The sequence below is a fragment of the Eucyclogobius newberryi genome, unplaced genomic scaffold (genome assembly GCF_026437365.1).
Source record: "Eucyclogobius newberryi isolate DKJ021-1_F unplaced genomic scaffold, fEucNew1.0.hap1 SCAF_1, whole genome shotgun sequence".
Lineage (NCBI taxonomy): Eukaryota > Metazoa > Chordata > Actinopteri > Gobiiformes > Gobiidae > Eucyclogobius > Eucyclogobius newberryi.
The window spans coordinates 29,429,268-29,449,330 of NW_027315723.1; the positions used below are offsets into that span (position 1 = coordinate 29,429,268).

Sequence of the window (20,063 nt, forward strand, 5' to 3'; positions counted from 1 at the left end):
TGTACACGTCACACACTTACATTCCAGTGTTGTAACAATGAGGAGGTCATGGTCTGATGACTATCACACTGCGTTTCTTGAGTGGAGTCACATGGTCAGGTCTCTTACCACACACTGCCCGATTTGTGCCTCTACATGCAACTTTACAGAAGGAGCATACAAACCACAATAGGCTATTTCAGCAACTATTTGAAAGTAAGTTAAGGTTTAAATCAGGGCAATAGGTATAATCCAGTTTGTTGTGCCTTTCTCAACTTTCATAATTGCAAGACTTGAAACATGACCTGTGGGTTAAAATATTGATTTTTATTTTTATATTGAAGATTCATCATATTTTCACATGTAATCTTAGTCCGACCAATTTTAAATAAATCCTTCATATCCAATCAAATGACAGATTCCAATCCCTATGTACAACACAGTGGTTTCCTTATTGTTTTTTATATTACACAATGAAAGAACAAAACACAATATAAAAAAACACCAGCTGACCCCATTTTTCATACTGGTGGAGGGTGCGCTCAAGCTAATGACAACATGGCGTTGTGGTACTCAAAAAGAAATATCTTCAAAAAGGTTCAGCTCTGTACAAAATATGGTATAAACTATAAACAGGACAATGACACACACTTAAAAGCCCTGTATCTGGCTTTAATATCTTCTAGTTCAGGAGAATGATCATAGCACCATGCAGTCAGTGTATTACAAAAGCAGCTCTCTGTAAAATATGAGAATGAGAACCATAAACCTCAATCCCCCAGGTGTGACGCACCAGATAGTTGCTTCTCTATCATGGTGCAACCTCGGGCTTAGAGAAGGGAATAAGAGTAGGTGGATCTAACATTTATGAACCATGTCGCTCACTCAAGTTTCAAAATTGGTACCGGGCCTTTAAATGATGCTCTAAACGAATTTACCATTGAAATAGTTGAGGAAATTGTTGAATAAAAACTGTCCTATTTTAGACGACGTTTCAAGCTAGTGTTGCCATGTTTATAAGTAGAACAGTCCAGTGCCGCAGGCAGAACTTCAAATCTTGATATAAGTGTTTGCAGTTAAGGAGATGTGAGAACAAACTGCTGCCTTGTGACCTATAGTTTGAGTTGGAGAGAGACCGCGAAACACAACGACTAAAATGGCATCATCAGTGGCGAGGGAGAGAGAGCCTCCTGAATCAGAGGATAAAGCATTGTTTTCAGTTCCTCTGTGTAGTGGGGAGTTGTGGAGGTGCACTGGTTTTGGAGTGTGAATAAAATGAATGTCAACAGCAGCCTGATTTGCTCTCAGCAGCCACAGTTTCCTGGCCCAGTTTAAGCCGGTCTCCATTGCTTTCCTCATAGGGAAAGCCTTTGTCATTAGCCAAGATATTCTCCACTAGAAAACGGGCCGCTTCATCCACGTTAATGTTGTCCTAGGAGAAGAAAAAGAGGATATTAATTAGATGAGTCGACGAACAGGAAATACTGTTTTCAAAAATGTATTTCTATGCAAAATGGTAAGAATTTAACTGAGATTTTATATTCTGCTTTTTAATTCAATACTAAAGCAGTCATCGCACACAAATAGCCCTTTATAGCAGGTGTTCCTCAAGATGAACGTGTGAATAAAACTATGTCGCAACCTTAATGCAACTGAACGGTTTTGGAGTGATGCATTCAGCAAAAAGTCATATAAATAAAACAAATTCCAACCACTGTGTACATCTCACTGACACATTACATGAGGGCTGAAAATGTAAGATTCCCAACTCATGCATCCCCCGTTAATATTACCTAGTGGGTCCCGGTGTCTTGACAGATCGAGTGACTAGAAGAGGCCCCTCTACGTGTTTCCTCATCCTTATAATGGATTCCACATGTAGACAGTGGTTTTGTAACAGTGGAATTGGTGATTTTATAGCGAGTTGCATAACTGCATACATTGAGTACACTTTCAAGCAAGTAAAAATCTACATGAATTGTCCCGTTTCAGCCAGTTGTCGAAATGGCAGCAGTTTGTGGCCAAATGATAAACTGCAGAGTGAAGAATATCTAACGGTGTTGTAAAAAGGACTGTGCTTTTGTTGTAGTTTATTTTTTAAAAAGTGCATTATGTACCACCAGTCAGACTATTTCAAATCTTGTATACATTTTTTTAAATCCTAAAACGCTTGCATATAAGAACATGTGTGATGAAGTTCTATGTGACACGAAACAAAAGACCTGCATCTCACTGTAGTTCAACAATGTCTGAATATAAATAGTATTGCACACCCAGAGGTATTGTTAAGTGTGTAGTAAAATACAAAACCTCTTCTACGTCAGTGCAGTGGGAGTAAATCAAGGTCGTAACCTGCTTTCTATGGCAGTCAGGGGTAGAACTGGTGTGGCAGTGGTTAGAGCGCTCATCCACCAACTCAAAGGCCAGCGCTTCAAACCCTTCAGTCCTTGGGCAAGACACGTCATGCACCGACCGCGCCTGTGACTGTATGAGGTGTGTGAGTGATGGCAGCCTCACGTCCATCAGTCTGCCTCAGAGTATGGAGGGAATAAATAATGGACAAAACTACAATTACCGTATTTTCCGGATTATACGTTTTTACATAGTTTTGGTCGATTTATACTCCGGAGCGACTTGTATGTGATATTATTTGTTATTTTCACACTGGAAAAAGAAGAATCAGCACTTCCTCTACCTCTGGAGTTTGCGGAGTTGTTTAGAAGTGACACAGAGGAAGAAGAATTCAATGGATTTAGTGATTTGGGGTAAAACTGATGCTTTGGTAAACTTGTTGGCATGTTCTTTATGCTATAGTTATCTGAATAATTGTCAATATGTTCGTTATAGTTAGTTGTCTGTGCGTCATGTAGCTGAAGGTGTTACGCTAGCATACGCACACCTATTCACCATATTCTCTAATCTGTCAATTATTTTAAATTTCAAGATGAAATGTCTGTTCTTGGTCTTGGATTTTATCAAATAAATTCCCCCAAAATATGAGACTTATACTCCAGTGCGACTTATATACGTTTTTTTTCTTCTCTATTATGCATTTTTGGCTGGTGCGACTTATACTTTGGAAAATACGGTATGCGAACGTCTGGAAAAGCGCTTATTCGTGGCGTTCATAATGGAGGAGAATCTAGAGCCGTTGAACAATATAAATCTTTTGGATGAGCTTGAGACTCACCTTGGCTGAAGTCTCAAACCAGCCCAGAAAGCCCGTCTCTTTGCAGAAATTGTCCATCAGCGCCGTGTTGTTGGTGCTCTCCTTCTGGTCGCACTTGTTGGCCAGCAACACAGATGGGATGGGATTTCCGTTGGCCAGTTTCACCTTGCTGTCCAAGTCGTGCTTCCATTTGGACACGGCCTCGAATGTGGAGCCTCTGGTGATGTCAAAGACCACGAACGCACCCACCGCCTCTTTGTAGTACACTCTAGTCATGTTCCCGAACCGCTCCTGACCTGCAGAGATAATCAGTGACATGACAGTTTCATTTTGTAATAAGGTAGACTCTATATTTGAAGGACTATTGAAATCGAATACTCGGAACGCTAAAGTCTCATCTAAACTTAAAAAAAATAGACAATTTTGAAATAAGTGTTTTTTTATTTGCCCGTTTCATAATTTGATGTCTGAAAATCCTCTGTAATGCTGCAGGTCTCTGTAAGCGGAGTGTGCAGACTGTCCCGAGCTTTTTACACTTTAGACGCACATTTTCAGTTAATACCTTTGCTCTGGATGAGGTTATGTAAATGTCTTGTGCCCTGCGTGGGAAAATGTCTGCCGCCGCTTTGCATAAACTTAATTCTAGATGTAAAAAAGATAGATGCTACACAGATATGTCACACATCATGTCCTATCAGAAGATCCTGGGCATCGATGCATGCTGGGAAAGGAAGTGAAGCCAAGGACAGGATTTAAATGGGCATGTTGAACCACTGATGATGACGCACGTTTAATCATGGTCAAATTAAAAAGATTTCACCACATCGTCCGTCCCGACACTACGCTTCAGTCATGCCAAAAATGACAAACTATAAAGTGTTATGTTTAAATGGTTTAAACTTTGGTTTAAATCAAGACTAAACGTGAACAGTTCAGCGAAAGAGCGACAGGATTGAGCAGGTGTGCACATGACTGAACGCATGAGTCAACAAACGTGAAATCCTCATCACATGATTTGGAAAAGATTGCACTTTCATTTTAAGGGACCTCTTGCCCAATCATGTCAATGCTCTTTAGTTCCTCTTTATTTTTATGCCACGTTTATTTTCAGCATGACTTCGGGGTTAGTCAAGACACTCTCTTTTACTTAAGTTTTAGTAAAATCATTTAATCTATCATTTTAATTCATACTGATAAGTGTAAGACAATACAAAATGAAAATTACATTCTATTGAATAAAAAGAGTTTGTTGTTGTTTTTTTGTTTTTTGTCATTGTGGTATAAAAAAATGGTATCAAGCCCTGTATCAAAATGTAGTTGAAAATACACTGGGCAAAAAATATAAACGCAACACTTTTGTTTTTATTTTTTGTGCCAAATGTATTAAATCTTTTCTATACGCTAAAGACCCATAGCTCTCAAATATTGTTCACAAATATGTCAAAAAATATAGTTCAGCTCATGAAAAATGGGAGAAATGGGAGATATTTTTGTGTATTAATATAGCAACACCACCTCTGATGAATTAAAATGGTAAATGTCAAACGATACAAAAATAAACATTTTTACAGTTAAAGTTAACACTAATTACAAATCTTCTTAGATCTGGGGGAAAAGGCGCACGTTCCATTGGCTAATTTACAAAACAATTGTCAAACTCCGCTCCTCATTAAAACAGTGTACGGGCCGAGCCTCCCTGTCAAACCTTTTGCTTTCAATAAAACCCGATATCAGTTGAACTTTTGAGCACACATTCTGAATGCAGGTCTTTACTCATCCGCGTTACGGTGCATGTGGTGCAGTGCAGAGAATCCACGGAGGGGCCCCCCAAGTCCTGACGGTAATTGCTCCTAATTGAGAGTCTAAATTTAGTGGCGATAACCCCAGGTGAGTTCTCCAGAGACTCGGCACAGCGGGAGAAGGAGCCCAAAGACCGGAGGAGTAAACTCATGTATTTAGCAGAGAGGAAGACGGAGCAGGTCTAAGGGACATCATTTAGAGTCCCGCACTCAAAAGCCTAATAAAAATTCAACTCGACAGGCCTAGAATATTTTTGATATATTGAAGAAAACTCAAAAAGACAGAAATGTTTTATTCATACACAGTTGAAGATTAGACTGTAATTTATATTTATAAGGAGGCTTGGTAAAGTGCGCGCAAAGAACAAGTAGATGGCTCAAGATGCTAAGTATTTGCAACTGCCTCCATCTAATCATCAAAGAATACACGATACGCACATGATTTGACGACGAAATCAACCATATCCAACTGATCTTCACCAAGGAGCGTCTGATTCAAATAAAAACCTCTGGAAATCGGCTCTACCTCCTGAGGAGACTCAGGTCTTTTGGAGTGACAGGGCCACTCCTGAAGACCTTCTACGACTCTGTGGTGGCATCAGCTCCTGTACGGTGTGGCCTGCTGGAGCAGCAGCATCACAGAGAGGGAGAGGAAGAGGCTGGACAGAGTCATCAAGAAGTCCAGCTCCGTCCTGGGCTGTGCTCTGGACTCGGTGCAGGAGGTGGGGGACAGAAGGGTCCTGGCTAGATTCACATCTATGCTGGACCATGAGTGTCGCCCCCTGCAGGACACTCTGTCCACTCTGGAGAGCAGCTTCAGTGAGAGACTGATCCACCCTCGATGTGTGAAGGAAAGGTTCCGTAGGTCTTTCCTTCCTGCTGCTGTCAGACTTTATAACAAAAACTGTTAGTCCTGAACACTCGCAATACTGACCTAACCTAATACTGATGTGCAACTCTGTCATATGTGCAATTGCTGTTGGAATTCATGTGCAATTCATGTGAAATTCATGTGCAATCTATGTGCTGTCGTGACACATATTCATGTGCAATTACTGTCAGGATCACATGCAATGGTATTTATGTATTTATTTATTTATTTGTCTATGGGAGTTTTTATTTATTTATAGGAGATCTTCTACTGAAAGTGTTTTTCAGACTTCCTATAAGTGATCTGTTCTTTTCTTCTGTATCTACCTCTGTATCTACCTGCGTTGCACCAATGAAATTTCCCCATGTGGGACAATAAAGGAATATCTTATCTTATCTTATCTTAATAAATTCCCCATGAGGATTCTTCTTTTTCTGCTGACTTCCTTCTACATTACACTGTGCACGGATCATTTACTTTGGTTCAATATGAAGTAGAAACTCATTGTTCAGCCCTCCCAGGGGCATAGGACTGTGCCTACATGGTGATTATATCAATCAGCCGTGGCGTGGCACAGCGCAGGCACACATATGCACACGTGCCGCTCACAGCTCCAGGATGTTTTGGGCTATCGATAAACTGTTGGGCGTTTCCGAGCACGGACTTGCCGATAAAATGACAACAAATCAATGGGAACAATGGTTTACGTCTCGACAATCGTTAAAACGTTCACTCATCGACGATCTTTGAACCAATGCTAATGCACGACGTGGTAATGCGTGACTTTACAGTGCTGCAGAGGTGTGACATCCTTTTGCTACCGTCTAGTATCCCGCGACTGTGTTTATCATTTATCATACGTTTATTTGATTTCACACGACACCAAACAGGTCTGAGGCCAGGATTAGAGCAGGTCTGAGAAAGGAAGAAAGACTAAACTGGGGGAAAAAAAGTCTGACAAACAACAACTACGCTATACAAATCGGTACACGGAACACTTCAACCTCAAATGAAACTTATCTACACAAGCGACATTAGTATAGTAATAGACTACAATGATATGATAATTCAACTAGAAATTGAAAACGGACAGAAGAGAACGGTGCCCATACGTGCAAGTGCTGCTTACAGACTTAAGATGAGAAAGCCCGTCTTCAAATATGTTGAACCACTGACATAAATGCTTTAGCTGCCGTCGTTGTGATCATCTCTTGTTTGTTGTGTGGGTGAATACGGAAAGAAGAAAAAGTGGCATCATTATCCATCGCCCGGCAGCCCCTGGTTCATCTATGGTCGAACATATCGCTGGATCTCGTGGGCGGGTAACTATAGCAACAGTCCAAGCCAGACACAGGGGTAGAAACAGCGGTTTGTGTCGGTCGTCAAGAGGCGTGTAAGAGAGAGAAAAAAGGTAGATTTATCAAACTTCAGGCACAGGCTACTATGTCAATTGTACAGTCAGACGCCCCATCATTTGCAAAGCTGTTATGAGAACTAGACGAGGACTTGTGCAGGACTGGGCTTTTGCAGGTTAAGTTCCCCATCGATAATCACTCGATACAGGCCAAGAACCACCCGTGGGATCCATACCTCAATTTGGGAACCGCTTAAAAGAAGCAGATGCAGGACTTTAAGCTCCTGTACACGGCCCCATAACGACAGAGCTTTGGAAACAAAGTAAATCAGACTCATAGATTTTGCTACATAAATGAGGTATAAACCGGCTTTAAAAATAAGACTAAGTAGGAAAGACCAACACCAACTAAATCCGAAAATTGGATCCGTGGGGGTTGCTCAGACTTGTAAGGCTTAGTTTTGATTCAATTGTGCACTGGAAACACAAGTTGGAAGTGGAGGAAAAACTCTCACTCCACCCATGCATGTATGTGTTTTCTTTAAAACGGTCTTTATTTAATTTGTTCGATCGTCTAATCATTTGAATATCACAATTTTAATTATGATCTAAATAATTATTGTGAAAATCTTTCTTTTTTAATCTAAAATAAAAACAATTTAATAATAAATATCAGCCCCAACCCACATAAACCCACTGTGTCTGTGTGGTGGATGTGAGGATGTAAAGGACTAAAAAGACTCACTCAGAGTTCAGTTTTCAAGATTCAAAAGGACCTGAGTTCTATCACATGACCAACACATTCCAGGGAGCAGCATGTGAGAAGTGACTTATTCCAGATTACTGCAGCCCAGAGCTGCGAACAAAGTGAGAATTGAGAGTAAATCTTTAACCTTTAGGACGAGGGGTTTACAGTGCCACAAGACCCACTAAAAGAACACGCATGTAAAATATTACTACAGCTGTTAAAAATGTACAAACACACCTATAAAAACAAGCTATAACTATGAATTAATACCAAGTGCAATCAAATAGTACATACATTCCCCTAAGTGTCATATTGTAATCACTTAATTATGGTCTGTAAATGGCACCATTTATTGGAGTGGACATACAAAAGATGTTAAGAAACTGTGACTCACAATCAAAAGGCCAATCACACTAGCGTTCTCACAACACTAGAATTGCAAACTTCTGATACCAAGGAAAAGGCTTGAGACTCAAGCAGATTTAGATACCACAATTACCATTAAACAAAACACTCTTTTTGTTTACAATAGAATGTAATTTTTCATACAAATAAAACAGTAGTTTCTATAAAATTACCATGTTGTCTAGTTTTGATCAAGATCAGTATCAATACTACCCAAATAAGTATTTAGTTTCAATACTACTTTTAGTATTATCTAGTATCTAAGGTCAGTTTTTTTGTTCATACATATATATATCACACATAATAACCATCCATTAGGGAAATGCAAATCAAACTTGTCTGCAAAAGATAAACAAAACTTTAAAACAGCCTCTCAATACAATTTCATAGTTGTTGGCAGACCTTTCCCCATAATTACTGTATCGACTTATTGTTGAATGACTCACTATAGATATTAGATAAGCACTTCTCTTCATGGCGGATGATGCAGTTATTATTTACACCACATTTGAGAGGACACTGTCTAACACTACAGAACACAGTAAATTGCCGGAAGTTTGCAACTTTTATCAAGTGACTGAGAGTGCCAAGAAGTTATTATGTCACTAACTATTAAGTCTCAACATTTCAATTCTTTTTAAGAGTTATTTTAAGGGGAAGGTTTCAATATGGCAGCAATTATTGTTTTTTTTTTGTCATATCAAAGCATCATAGGCTAAATCATAGTCAAGCTAAATAGGTATTACACAACAGTTTTTGAGGCTGAGGATCAAACTTGGCCATTACCAAATAGAATAGTTAGTTTTTTGATAATGTTGCCAGTCAAACCAATATTATCATTACAGTACATTTGCCCTTGTTGCTCTCATCCATGTTTAGCCCTGTCTAGGTGCACGTTCCCCCCAGATGTAATTATCCTGTCCAGTGCTTCGGCTAAATCCAGTAGAAAGTGGCAGTTGTTGGTGAAGAGGGGGCGGTCCGGTCGCTCCGGCTGTGTGATTACAATCATCCCTAAGCTGCTAAAATCACTATAAAAAGGTTAGTAACAGACAACAAGGCAGACTGGTGATATGCCGGTGTTGCTCATTCCGCCTCTTTTTTCCGCATGATTAGACGGCTTAATAGCTCATCCTAATGACTTGGCAAATACACCTCCAGCTGTCATTCATGTCATGTTATCTTAAAGTGAGAATGTCCCCGGGCCAGGCCACCGTGACTACGAGTAATGGGAATCTATAGAACAGCATCAGTTTACCAATGAACCAATGAAGCGTAATATAATAACCACTGACAGGACTATAGCGTCGTCTGTCTATTAAAACTGGTCAAAGCGCCACCGACAAAAGTCAAAATACATTGCGCCTATGGGAGACGCCCCGAGGTCAACTTTGTCGTAAAGCTACGAAATTCGGAACACGCATTCCTCTCGTGAGGACAAAAAAATATATATTGTTGTAGCCACGCCCCCAGACTTACCCTATGGCCGCCATCTTCCTTTGAAAATGAAAACACGCTGTGTTAGCCATTTTGTTCACGTCAAACTTTGACGAACTCCTCCTAGGGCGTTTTGCCCACCGACTTCAAAATCGGCGTACGTCCTCTGGACAAGTGGGGCATCTAAAGTTATCCAATTTTTTGAGATACCTTTTACGGTCTGTGTGCGGCGCAGCCGCAAAGTTGGACAACTTATTTTGGAATATTGCAGATCTAAAAATAGCTCCCATTTGATCAAAACAAGTCCGATTAGGACCAAATTTGAATCAGTTGTTAAACTTTCTTGTTTGGACCAGTTTATGATGACAAAATTGAAATGGGCGCGATAGCGCCCCCTACAGAGTGACCTTTAAATTAACATTGAAGGTCAAAAATTAGTTTTACCAAAATTGTCTAAACTTTACCCAAAATTCTATTTTGCCGTCCCGATCACAAAAGCCAATCACAAAAATGCCTAAATTTTTACGGCGTAGTCGTAGCGATGACAGAAACCTCCCATGTTATCCCTATGGGAAAACCACAAAATCTCTCAAATTACCACATTTTTATGTTTTACACTTTAACGAAGTCCTCCTAGTGCGTTTTGCCCACCGACCTCAAAATCGGTGTACGTCCTCTAGACAAGTGGGGCATCTAAGGTTATCCAAATTTTAAGGATAGCTTTTACGGTCTCTGTGCGACGGAGCCGCAAACGTTTCCCAGAATTCTGACAATTTGGCCTTCAGAGTGGCCTATAAACAAGAGTTTTTCCAAATGACATGATATTTTGAACAAAATTCTAATTTGCCATCCTGATCATACAAGTATGAGAGCCAAAGTCATATTTTGTACGGCGTAACCGTAGCGATGACAGAAACATCCCATGTTATCCTTATGGGAAAATCGCAGAATCGCTCAAATCACCACATTTTTACGCTTCACACTTTAATGAACTCATCCTAGGGCGATAGCCCGATCAAGCTCATATTTGGGGGAAATTATCTACACAAGCGGGGCATCAAAAGCTATCCATATTTTGATTTTAAGTGCTACGGTCTCTGTGCCGTGGAGCTGCAAATATACTGTCACAAATGGGAAAACGCCAAATCTTTGAAATGTTCACATTTACGCTTCACACTTTAACAAACTCCTCCGTGGGCAATAGCCCGATCAAGCTTTACTTTGGGAAATATCATTTACACAAGCGGGGCATCAAAAGTTATCCATATTTATATTCTAAGTGCTACGGTCTCTGTGCGGCGGAGCAGCAAATTTGACTGACACTTGTGTTGATTTGCACTGGATTGGCCATGTCCAATGTGTCGCCGTCTGTCAAGTTCTTTTTTAATTCAACACACAATAAGGGCGCCATCTTTATCAAGTCGAAAGCGCAGAGTCGGAAGGCCGGCGGCCCGCGAGGGCCGTTGGATGCCGCTTGCGGCTTTAATTCTTCTTTCTTTCTTTCTTTCTTCTCGGGACCAACCCCCCTATTTTTCACCCAGTGAACATTGACGAAAAGTCACAAAAATTTACACACCTCTAAAAATCGTGCCTCCTTACATTCTGGCTATCTCCCTTTTCTAAAATTTAAAAAATTGGCGTGTCAGCGCCCTCAAATGTACCAAAAATGCATTAAGATAGAAAATGACCCAAAAAAAATCTTATCGTAGAATCATGAAATTTGGCGCAGAGGTAGATGGTGACAAGAGAAGTAAAAAATATTATTACGGCAACCCCGTCCGCCCAACCAAATGTTGGCCATATTGGTTCAAAAATGGCTAATTATGACTTGGGAGTTTTTCCAAACGTCGTACTTTTACAAACTCCTCCCAGGGCGTTGGCCCTAAAAAGCTGAAATTTGGTGAAAATGCTACTGAGGAGTGGGATATCAAAATTTATCCAAATTACATTGATACCTGTCACGGTCTCTGTGCGGCGAAGCCGCAAACTGTAGCTAGAATTTCAGAAATCTCCCATATTTAAAATTTCTGCCGTTTGCGCAGATAAAGTCCGAATTGCGTCAAATTAGAATCAGTTGTTAAACTCTTTGCCCTAAACCTACTTGAAGTGAAATAAATTAATTTGGCACCACAGCGCCCCCTACAGATTTTATATGGAGGTTAAATGTTTAGTTTTGCGAAATTATATGAAATTTGACACACAACTCAATTTTAGCATCCCCATCAAAAAAGTCAATGAGACCCATGTCATAATTGTTATGGCGTTGCCATAACGATGACCGAAACCTTTCATGTTATTCCAATGGGGAAATCGCCAGAACATGTTTACACTTTATACTTTCACAAACTCCTCCCAGGGCGTCAGCCCTATTAACCTGAAATTTGGTGAGACTCATCTTCAGGACCATCAAAAGTTATCCACATTTTTATTCAAAGAGTCACGGTGTCTGTGCGGCAAAGCCGCACATTTTGCCAAGAATTCAAAATAAAATGTCTTTTTGATGGTAAAACAAAGGGGAGAAGATGTGACAGCGTCACAGATTCAGCAGTAGGCGTAATAAAAGGACAATTGGGGCGCGTTAGCGCCCCCTCCTCTTGCGGCGTGGCGGCGGTGTGGCGGCGGCGTGGCGAGGGCCGATCATTGCCGCTTGCGGCTATATTTATTATTATTATCATCATCTAACGACACAGCAAGTTCCTAGTTTGTGAATTGTGATTGACAATTGCACTATAACTGATTCCAAATATAATTGAGATTATGCAAAAAATAATTGTAATTTTGCGCTATGTGCTGTGAAGATGGTTCAGGAGCATGAAGTCCTTTAAGACGATCAATGGATCCCACCAAGAACCATGCTCTTGGAGGGATTTTACAATTGAACTATCCATTTTTTTAAGGATTGTTTGGCCCGTAGGCTTTATTAGACAGGACAGCTGACCGTGAAATGAGAATGAGAGAAACGGGAGGACATGCACATGCAGTGGCGGGCTGCACATGAAGCTTGGCATGTGTGCCGCTGCTTTAACCACTCAACCACCAGGCAGCACTCCCTTGTAGGCAGGGATGGGTCGACAGCCGCTGTGGCATCCTGGTGGCAGACGCATCATGCAAAGCCAGCCAGTGCTGCCAGGCCCCAAAGTCGTAGATGAGGAACCTTGGCCCTCACAGCCAATCAAAGAGTGACAGGCAGACAAACAAAGTTGTGGTGGCGCCCCCTGCAGCCTGAAACCTCCTTCATGCGGCTACTGCAGGCGCGGCGTGCAAAAGCATCAGCACTGCCTGGACCATCTGTTCTGACGCTCTCAGCATATGATGTTTGTTTGACTGAGGGAGTGCATTCTTCCCAATCACAAATATGGACAGATTTGTGATTGGGAAGAAAAGGAGCTACATTTGTGGTCATTCAAACAAACCATTTTACAGTCACATGCACATTTTAGTGCACATTCAAGCACACAGCAAAGTGAATTCTTCCATCTGAAAATAATAGCACTAAATGTATATCTTTTGAAACTGCTAGTACCACTGCTACTCCAATCCCACTGATGCTGCCGTCATCACTGACATTTCACTACTGTAAGTGAATGAGGAAAAACACCTAAAAGGTTAAAGCTGTAATGTCAATTGATACGTTCAAATTATTTTTAAAAAGTGTGGCGATTCAATTTTTTAAATGTTTTTCTTGAGAGCCGTTTTAATGATGCAATTTTGTTACTTTCTGTACTGTGTTGATAGTGCTGCCTTGGTCAGGTCTCTGAATCTCAATAGGACCTCCTGGTAAATAAAAGGTATATTTTTATTGTATACAGGTGTGTATACCCAATGCCATATGGTGCCCATTGATTGTCCCCGGAAGTTATTCAGTTAATTTGTTCTCACAAAATGGTATTTACTTGTGATTTTTATGATCTGTACTTTTGTGTTAGTGGGATTCCATTGGGTAGTTTGTCTTTAATTTTACATTTGAAGAGAATCATTCATTCTAGAATCTTCTGAATTATTTAGATTTTTTCTGTCACATGCCCCATTGTCACAAATAATTTATTTTAACCTTTATTTAACCAGGTAAAAATGTTTGAGAGCTACTTTTCTTTTAAGAACATGACCTGGCCAAGAGGAACTGGCAGGTAAATATGCAGAGTTAAACACACAAACAAGAACACAACCTATATCACCTGTAAACATCAAAATAAAATATATTATCTTTTTTCTTTATACACATTACGCACACAGTATAAGTACAACCTTCTGTTTGACAAATGTAGGCCAAATGTCCAGGAAACCCAAAATATGTGTTTGAGTCCTATTTGACATTGATACCATTTAAAAGCAAACGCACATGTTTCCAATGTGTATTTATTTGTATTGATTCTAGATACTATTATGCTTTACCCACTGGCCTGCGAAGAAGAAGAAAAACAAGTTCATATCGAAGAGGAACTGCATGTTTGTCGCCTGTATTGACTCTGATTTTCATTCTTTGCGTTACTCAAGCTGGAGGAATGCACAGACTGGTGTGAGGCAGGTTTAGCACAACTTAGTCTAGGATCACATGCTCATAATGTGCATAAGGGGGAATGGGACGGTGTGCAAAAACAAGTCACATAGAGGAGATTATTTAAGTATTTGTTTAGACCTTGAAGTGCAAAATTTAGATTGCTGAGCCTTTTGAATCAAATACCTACTTCTACAATGCCAGAAGTAGTTATTTTCTTTTGACTTGTCTCTAACAAAAAGGCATAAAGACATGTCACATCTTAAACTTGTCAGGTCCCTGCCACTTCAGTGTCAGATGCCCTTCCTGACACCACCCTGTCCCCTGATTAGTGCATGGGATGGGCACAACTATGGACTACTTCATTTGCTTTAGTACTACAACAAATACAAACTAAAAATGCTCTCATGCACTTCATTTATTCGCCCATTTATTTACAATATTCCCCATGTTTTTTTTCTCAGTTTCCCCCCCTTTTAACTCAGAAATATACTGGTAATCTCATGTCTTGTGAAATAATAAGTGGCATTTCCATAGTTGGGGGCGTGGCTCATTCAGCTACAACAACGTGACCTACATTCCAGTGACAATTATGAAAAGCCTGATCATAAAGTGGAAACAGACGTGATTAACTGGTTCTCTGCATGAACGGGGAACTCTGTGGCTGCTGGGATTGATTTTGCCGTCACGTTTTTGGCACCAGTGCACAAACAAAAAAACCTTCTTAAATTAAAACCACTTTTTTTGTATTTTTTTTTTATTTAATAAGTAACCACGCTGAACTTGAACTCACCTGCGATGTCCCACAGTTGTAATCTCACGAGCGTTTTGCCGTCCCAGTTTATGACTTTGAGCGCAAAGTCGACCCCGATGGTGGCTCTGTAGTGCTGCGAGAAGAGCTGGTGCACGTAGCGTTTGATGATGCTGGTCTTGCCCACGCCTAACTCCCCGATGACCAGCACTTTGAACAAGTACTCCTTACACTCGGACACGGAGCCCCCGGCCATGCTGCTGCTGCTGCTTCTTCTCCTTCTTCTTCTCCTGCTGCTTCTTCTTCTTCTCCTGCTGCTGCTTCTTCTGCTGCTTCTTCTTCTTCTGCTGCTTCTTTTTCTTCTGCCTTTTACACGCCTTTGAACGCTGACCAGCTTTGACCACGACACACGCGCGCGCTTCTGCTTTTGTTAACGTAAAGCTCTCGCGCTGGCGGTGTCCCCGTGTGCGTCACCGGTGCGTCTGCTCATGCCAAACTGTGAGGAACACGCGCAACACAAAAAGTTACATCGGTGTCCGGTGTCTGCCCTCTTTTCTCCTCTAGTTCTCCTCCTCCCTCCCTCCGAACCACCTGATAAGTCATAAGACCCGGAAATGTGCTGGGAAACTTTTGTGCCGGGGCGTAAAAGTGCTATTGGTCCGCGGCGCGTGAGGAGCGACGTGCGCGCGCATTCAGAGAGGCGCGTGCGTGTGTTTGCGTGAGGGACCCGAGAGCGCTCTGGAGACGGATGAGTCAGAGTCTGGGGGACAAATCTCAGTCGTGCAATGAGGGTAGACGAGCTGGAGGATGAAAGCAAATGTTTAAGGAGAAATGGAAGAGCGCGCGACGGTTTACCTGAGTTATAATAAGCTCAAAGATACATGCTTAATAACACGTGAACTGTTGTTGACCTACTACAAGACCTCTATATGTTCTGTATGTGACTTCTTTTGATAGATTCATCTAAATGTCTTTGCTATTCCAAGCAGTGACAACTCTTAATATAAATAGTTTTATTTTTTACACATTGTTAAACTCGCCCAAAACATAAAGGCCAATTTCATGTGTAGTTCTTGACAGTGTTTAACAGGTGGCACCTTTTACATGTCACTTATTTAAAATAATAAACCAACTTACACTATAAGGGACTTAAACATTAGAAAATACAATACAATGGCACTAAGTACTGCATATTCTGGTACTCTGAAATCATTCTTATAGAGAAGGAACTAAGAAACTTAACTTCAAGTAAACTATACTTAGGCTCATAATGCAATGCAAATCTCTATACAAGAAGCAACTGATCATTGGTTAACTTTTACAACTGAATATGTTCTAGAGCTTACAGTCATGTTAGTGTAAAAATCATATCCAAAAACCAAACACACAGCTTCTCAACAACAATCAGAAGACAGAAGTATAAATGTTCCCATTCTAAATATATAAACATTTATCAGTATTAGAAACATACCACCTGTGTGAAAAACAATAGATGGCTTATACAAACTGTACACAAAGTAGTGTGTTTCCATTACAATGACTCAACATGAGAAATATCAACATGGCAGGGGACGTCAAAGTATGTCTTTTATCAAGTCCCAGAGCTCGTAAAAGTTTGCCCTCCTCGAGTTATGATTGAGTGTAAACGCAACGCTATCTATACTCACCCCAACCTAAATCAGCTACAATATAAAAATGGTAGCAGGGTTAAGTTAATAAATAACAACTCTGATTGGCACATTATGAACATTTCAATACAGCGCACATTTTCAGTAGAATCTCGGTAATTGTGTTCCACGTAAAAGTATAAAAACAAATAACTTACTGCACCTTTAAAATCAAAGTACAAACCATATTAAGAGCAAGCTGGTGCATTGCGTAAAAGGCTTTGCTAATTTCATCACATTAGATAAACATTTACAATATACTAACACTTTCTGCTCGGAAGACGGTTTTCTAACGATCACGTAGCCATGGAATTAAAACGTTGGTATTGTTTTAATTCAAATAGTTTGTATAATTATAAATACATGGATCAAAAAGAGTGCATACATAATATTTGTAGTATATTGTTGTGAAGCTCCAACTTTAATTCAATTTTTGTTGTCGTTGTTGTCCCAATACATAAAATAACTTCCGTATTTGTCTCATTTTGGAGATATTGGCCATCTTTTCCCCGTCACATCTTACACAATGCACCATCCTCATTTGGTTTGCATCTCTTCGGTTTAATCACGATAATAAAACTGAGCTGAGTTGTAAGTAATAAAAAGGCAGGAGGAGAATTCGCTGCATGTCCATGTCGAGCAACGAACATGATTTGATCAGAACTGGCATGAAACGTGGTTAGCCAGGCACAGTCCAGTTCACCCTCCTCCTGTAGGCTCAATAAAACAACCGCTACATCCGTGTTCACAATTCCCTTCCATTAAAAACATTTTGGCACTAGTCATGAAGCTTTGTACAAGAAGGCTATGCATACCATGAGCCCTTGGGAAAACAGGTGATTCTTACTCATATTTCATTACCATTAAAAGCAAAAATACACGCAAAAGCAGGTAAAATAGATGACGAATGTTCGTAGTGTTTTTGCTCTCACAGTGTTGAGGAGCTATGTGCAAAGTCTCGTAATATATCGGCCGTGTAGATGGAGCTGAGGGGGCTGCCGCTGCCCGACTCACCCGAACAAACAGAGTCTCTGAACGGAGAGGGGGGAGACAGAGCCAGGGACGCCTCCAGACCGGCTTTGTGATGGAGCAAACCATCTTCCTCTCCCGCCTCCTCCTCCTCTCCCCCCTCCTCCTGTTGTCCTTTGTAAATGTAGCTGTGCAATAGGTCCAGGTTCTCCTTCACGGCACCGTCTGCGGGAAGCCGGGAAGGGGTCAAGCTCAAAGGCTCATTGGTAGGCGTATATTCAATAGTCGGGTGGTCGTTTAGTGATAGGACGTGGGAACTATGGGTGTCCACTAATCCCATTGCAGGACATACCAAATGAGGATCCTGCTTTTGTCCCGAGCAAGTGGGGGTCCAAAATTGCTGCTGGGTGCTGTCCTCGGTGTTCTCTTCCGCCACATTGTGCAGGAGTGGCTTTTGGGCTCCTCCAGGTGGGTCCAGGGGGGTTTGGGTGTCTGTGCCAAGGTCGGCCGTGGGTGGATTACAGCTGTGGGGGTCGGGGGTGTTAGTTAGGGGCCTGATGACCGCCGTCTGATTCAGGCTGGCTTCCTGCTTCCTCACATGCACAGACAGTCTGTGCCACACACTTCCTCCCTTCGGAGGGTGTCTTGGACCTGATTCAGACCATGACACAGACTTGCCATTAGAACTATGAATACAGAGACAGAGACCCAAAGTTACTGTCAGGAAACCAGCAGGTGGCACATGACAACATCAACAAAAAGCAGGACAACAGAGCAGTAACAGACAAGGAGCGTTTCACATCCCTATATGTTAATACTGTCAGACAATAGGACATGAAATGACTCGGTTAATGGGTCCTATTTTTTATTTTGCAGGATGGCAGATGGAGCAGTGACAAAGTGGTGCTGGAAAGGCTGGTAACTGTTACGCATCAGATGCCAAAATAAGAAATGTCATAAGGGTTGACAATATTGACAAAATAAAAACAAATATCCTATTGACAATAGTCAGACAATATTTCAGTAAATGTTATAAAAAAAAAACATAATAGGACAAAATTTGACTTTTTGACTTCTCCTGAAGTTTTATAAGTCAAAACTACTATTATTTTGTGTAGAAAAAACTGGTATCTACATTACAATCTAACAGATTACAAAAAGTACATTGATTTTGTCTGTATTTGTATAGCATCATCATTATTAACTGCCACCAGCCAGAAAAAGCCTTTGCCGTAGCATCCCTTGCCATTCTGCAAACATAAAAGCCCCCTCAGCATCAATTGGACAAATGATACATAATGTGTCTGCATTATGATCATCAGGCTTCCTCAGACACTGAGCCAACATTGAGCCAGTCAGGCCATTTTGGATTGGATACGTGCAAGTATTCCTCTTTTCAACACAAATGATATGTTTTATAAAGAAGGAGCTAGAACTGCCTCTAAAGTGATAAAGTAGGGGGTGGAGGAATATGGGCACTCATGCCAGGAGGAGTTAATATGAGGTTAATTCGGATAAACTGCCTGTTGGAGAACTACAGTGTCAAGTGCCTTGTATTCAAATGGACCTTAAATACAAGTGGATCACAAGTTGGTCCGGAAGCACATCCAGGATAAAGCTACACGGAGTCAGTATGCCAATGAGTTTGAAGTGAAATAAATACTGTAAATTAATTTATTTTATCACTTCCAAAAAACAATGGCTTTCATTTGAATTCAACAAAATATTTTCTATGACTACAGCCTCGTGAGTGTCTGCAGTTCTATCAGCAAACCAGCAGATAACACATACTTTCAGTAAAGTGGGTTGGCACCGCAGCTCTCCAGGAACATGAGATGAATTAGCCTTAGGTCTAAACATTAGCCAGCCTTGACAATATGGTGCTTTATTGAAACATTGAAAGGGTTAGAGAGATTAGGAAGGCTGCATGGCAAGAGTGAGACAACACAGAAAAGGTCTTTGGGAACGCTCTCAAACTCTGCCCCGCTCCTTACTTTAGCCAACCGCCAGGTATCACGGCTGTGGAGCTCAAGAGAATATTAAAAGTCTTATCTCTTCTATTAAAACCATATAAGCATAGCCTCCTCAGCTGGACTGGCCTTCTCCTAATTGAGAAAAATGTGCCTCATAACTTTATTCATAGCCTTTTATGCCAAACGTAGATGTGGTAAAAAATCCTACATGTTTCAATTTCAATTCAAATTTCTTTATGGATCATGCACATGAACACATTTCTTCATAATTTAGCCTTCATTAGAGCAGCCAATGTGAACACAAATGTATTTCTTTTTCATTTTTCAGAATAACAGATACATAAAAAGTACAGTCTTTCTCTCTCGCTCTCTCTGGGGGGTTTACACATGAACCGTGTTTGTAACGTGTCAGTAACTGCGGGCGACATGTCACAAAAGTAAACAACACA

At 40.8% G+C, this 20,063-nt stretch overlaps 2 protein-coding genes across 3 annotated transcripts in view; both read right to left on the reverse strand.

Moving 5' to 3' along the window:
* Positions 1-291: 291 nt before the first annotated feature.
* Positions 292-15,333, reverse strand: rab32a (RAB32a, member RAS oncogene family). The gene is made up of 3 exons (XM_072442857.1): positions 15,048-15,333; positions 3,170-3,444; positions 292-1,411 (listed from the first exon to the last, which is right to left on the reverse strand). The coding sequence occupies exons 1-3, from the start codon at positions 15,259-15,261 to the stop codon at positions 1,262-1,264; spliced, it is 639 nt and encodes a 212-aa protein (XP_072298958.1). The 5' UTR covers positions 15,262-15,333; the 3' UTR covers positions 292-1,261.
* Positions 15,334-17,115: 1,782 nt separating this feature from the next.
* Positions 17,116-20,063, reverse strand: part of grm1a (glutamate receptor, metabotropic 1a) — a 33,734-nt gene continuing 30,786 nt past the window's right edge. Inside the window, exon 9 of one of the 2 annotated variants that reach the window (XM_072442841.1) lies at positions 17,116-18,327. In XM_072442841.1, the coding sequence (XP_072298942.1) occupies positions 17,601-18,327 (727 nt within the window). In that variant the 3' untranslated portion in view covers positions 17,116-17,600. The remainder of the gene's footprint in view (positions 18,328-20,063) is intronic. The other variant, XM_072442849.1, reaches the window with a different exon arrangement.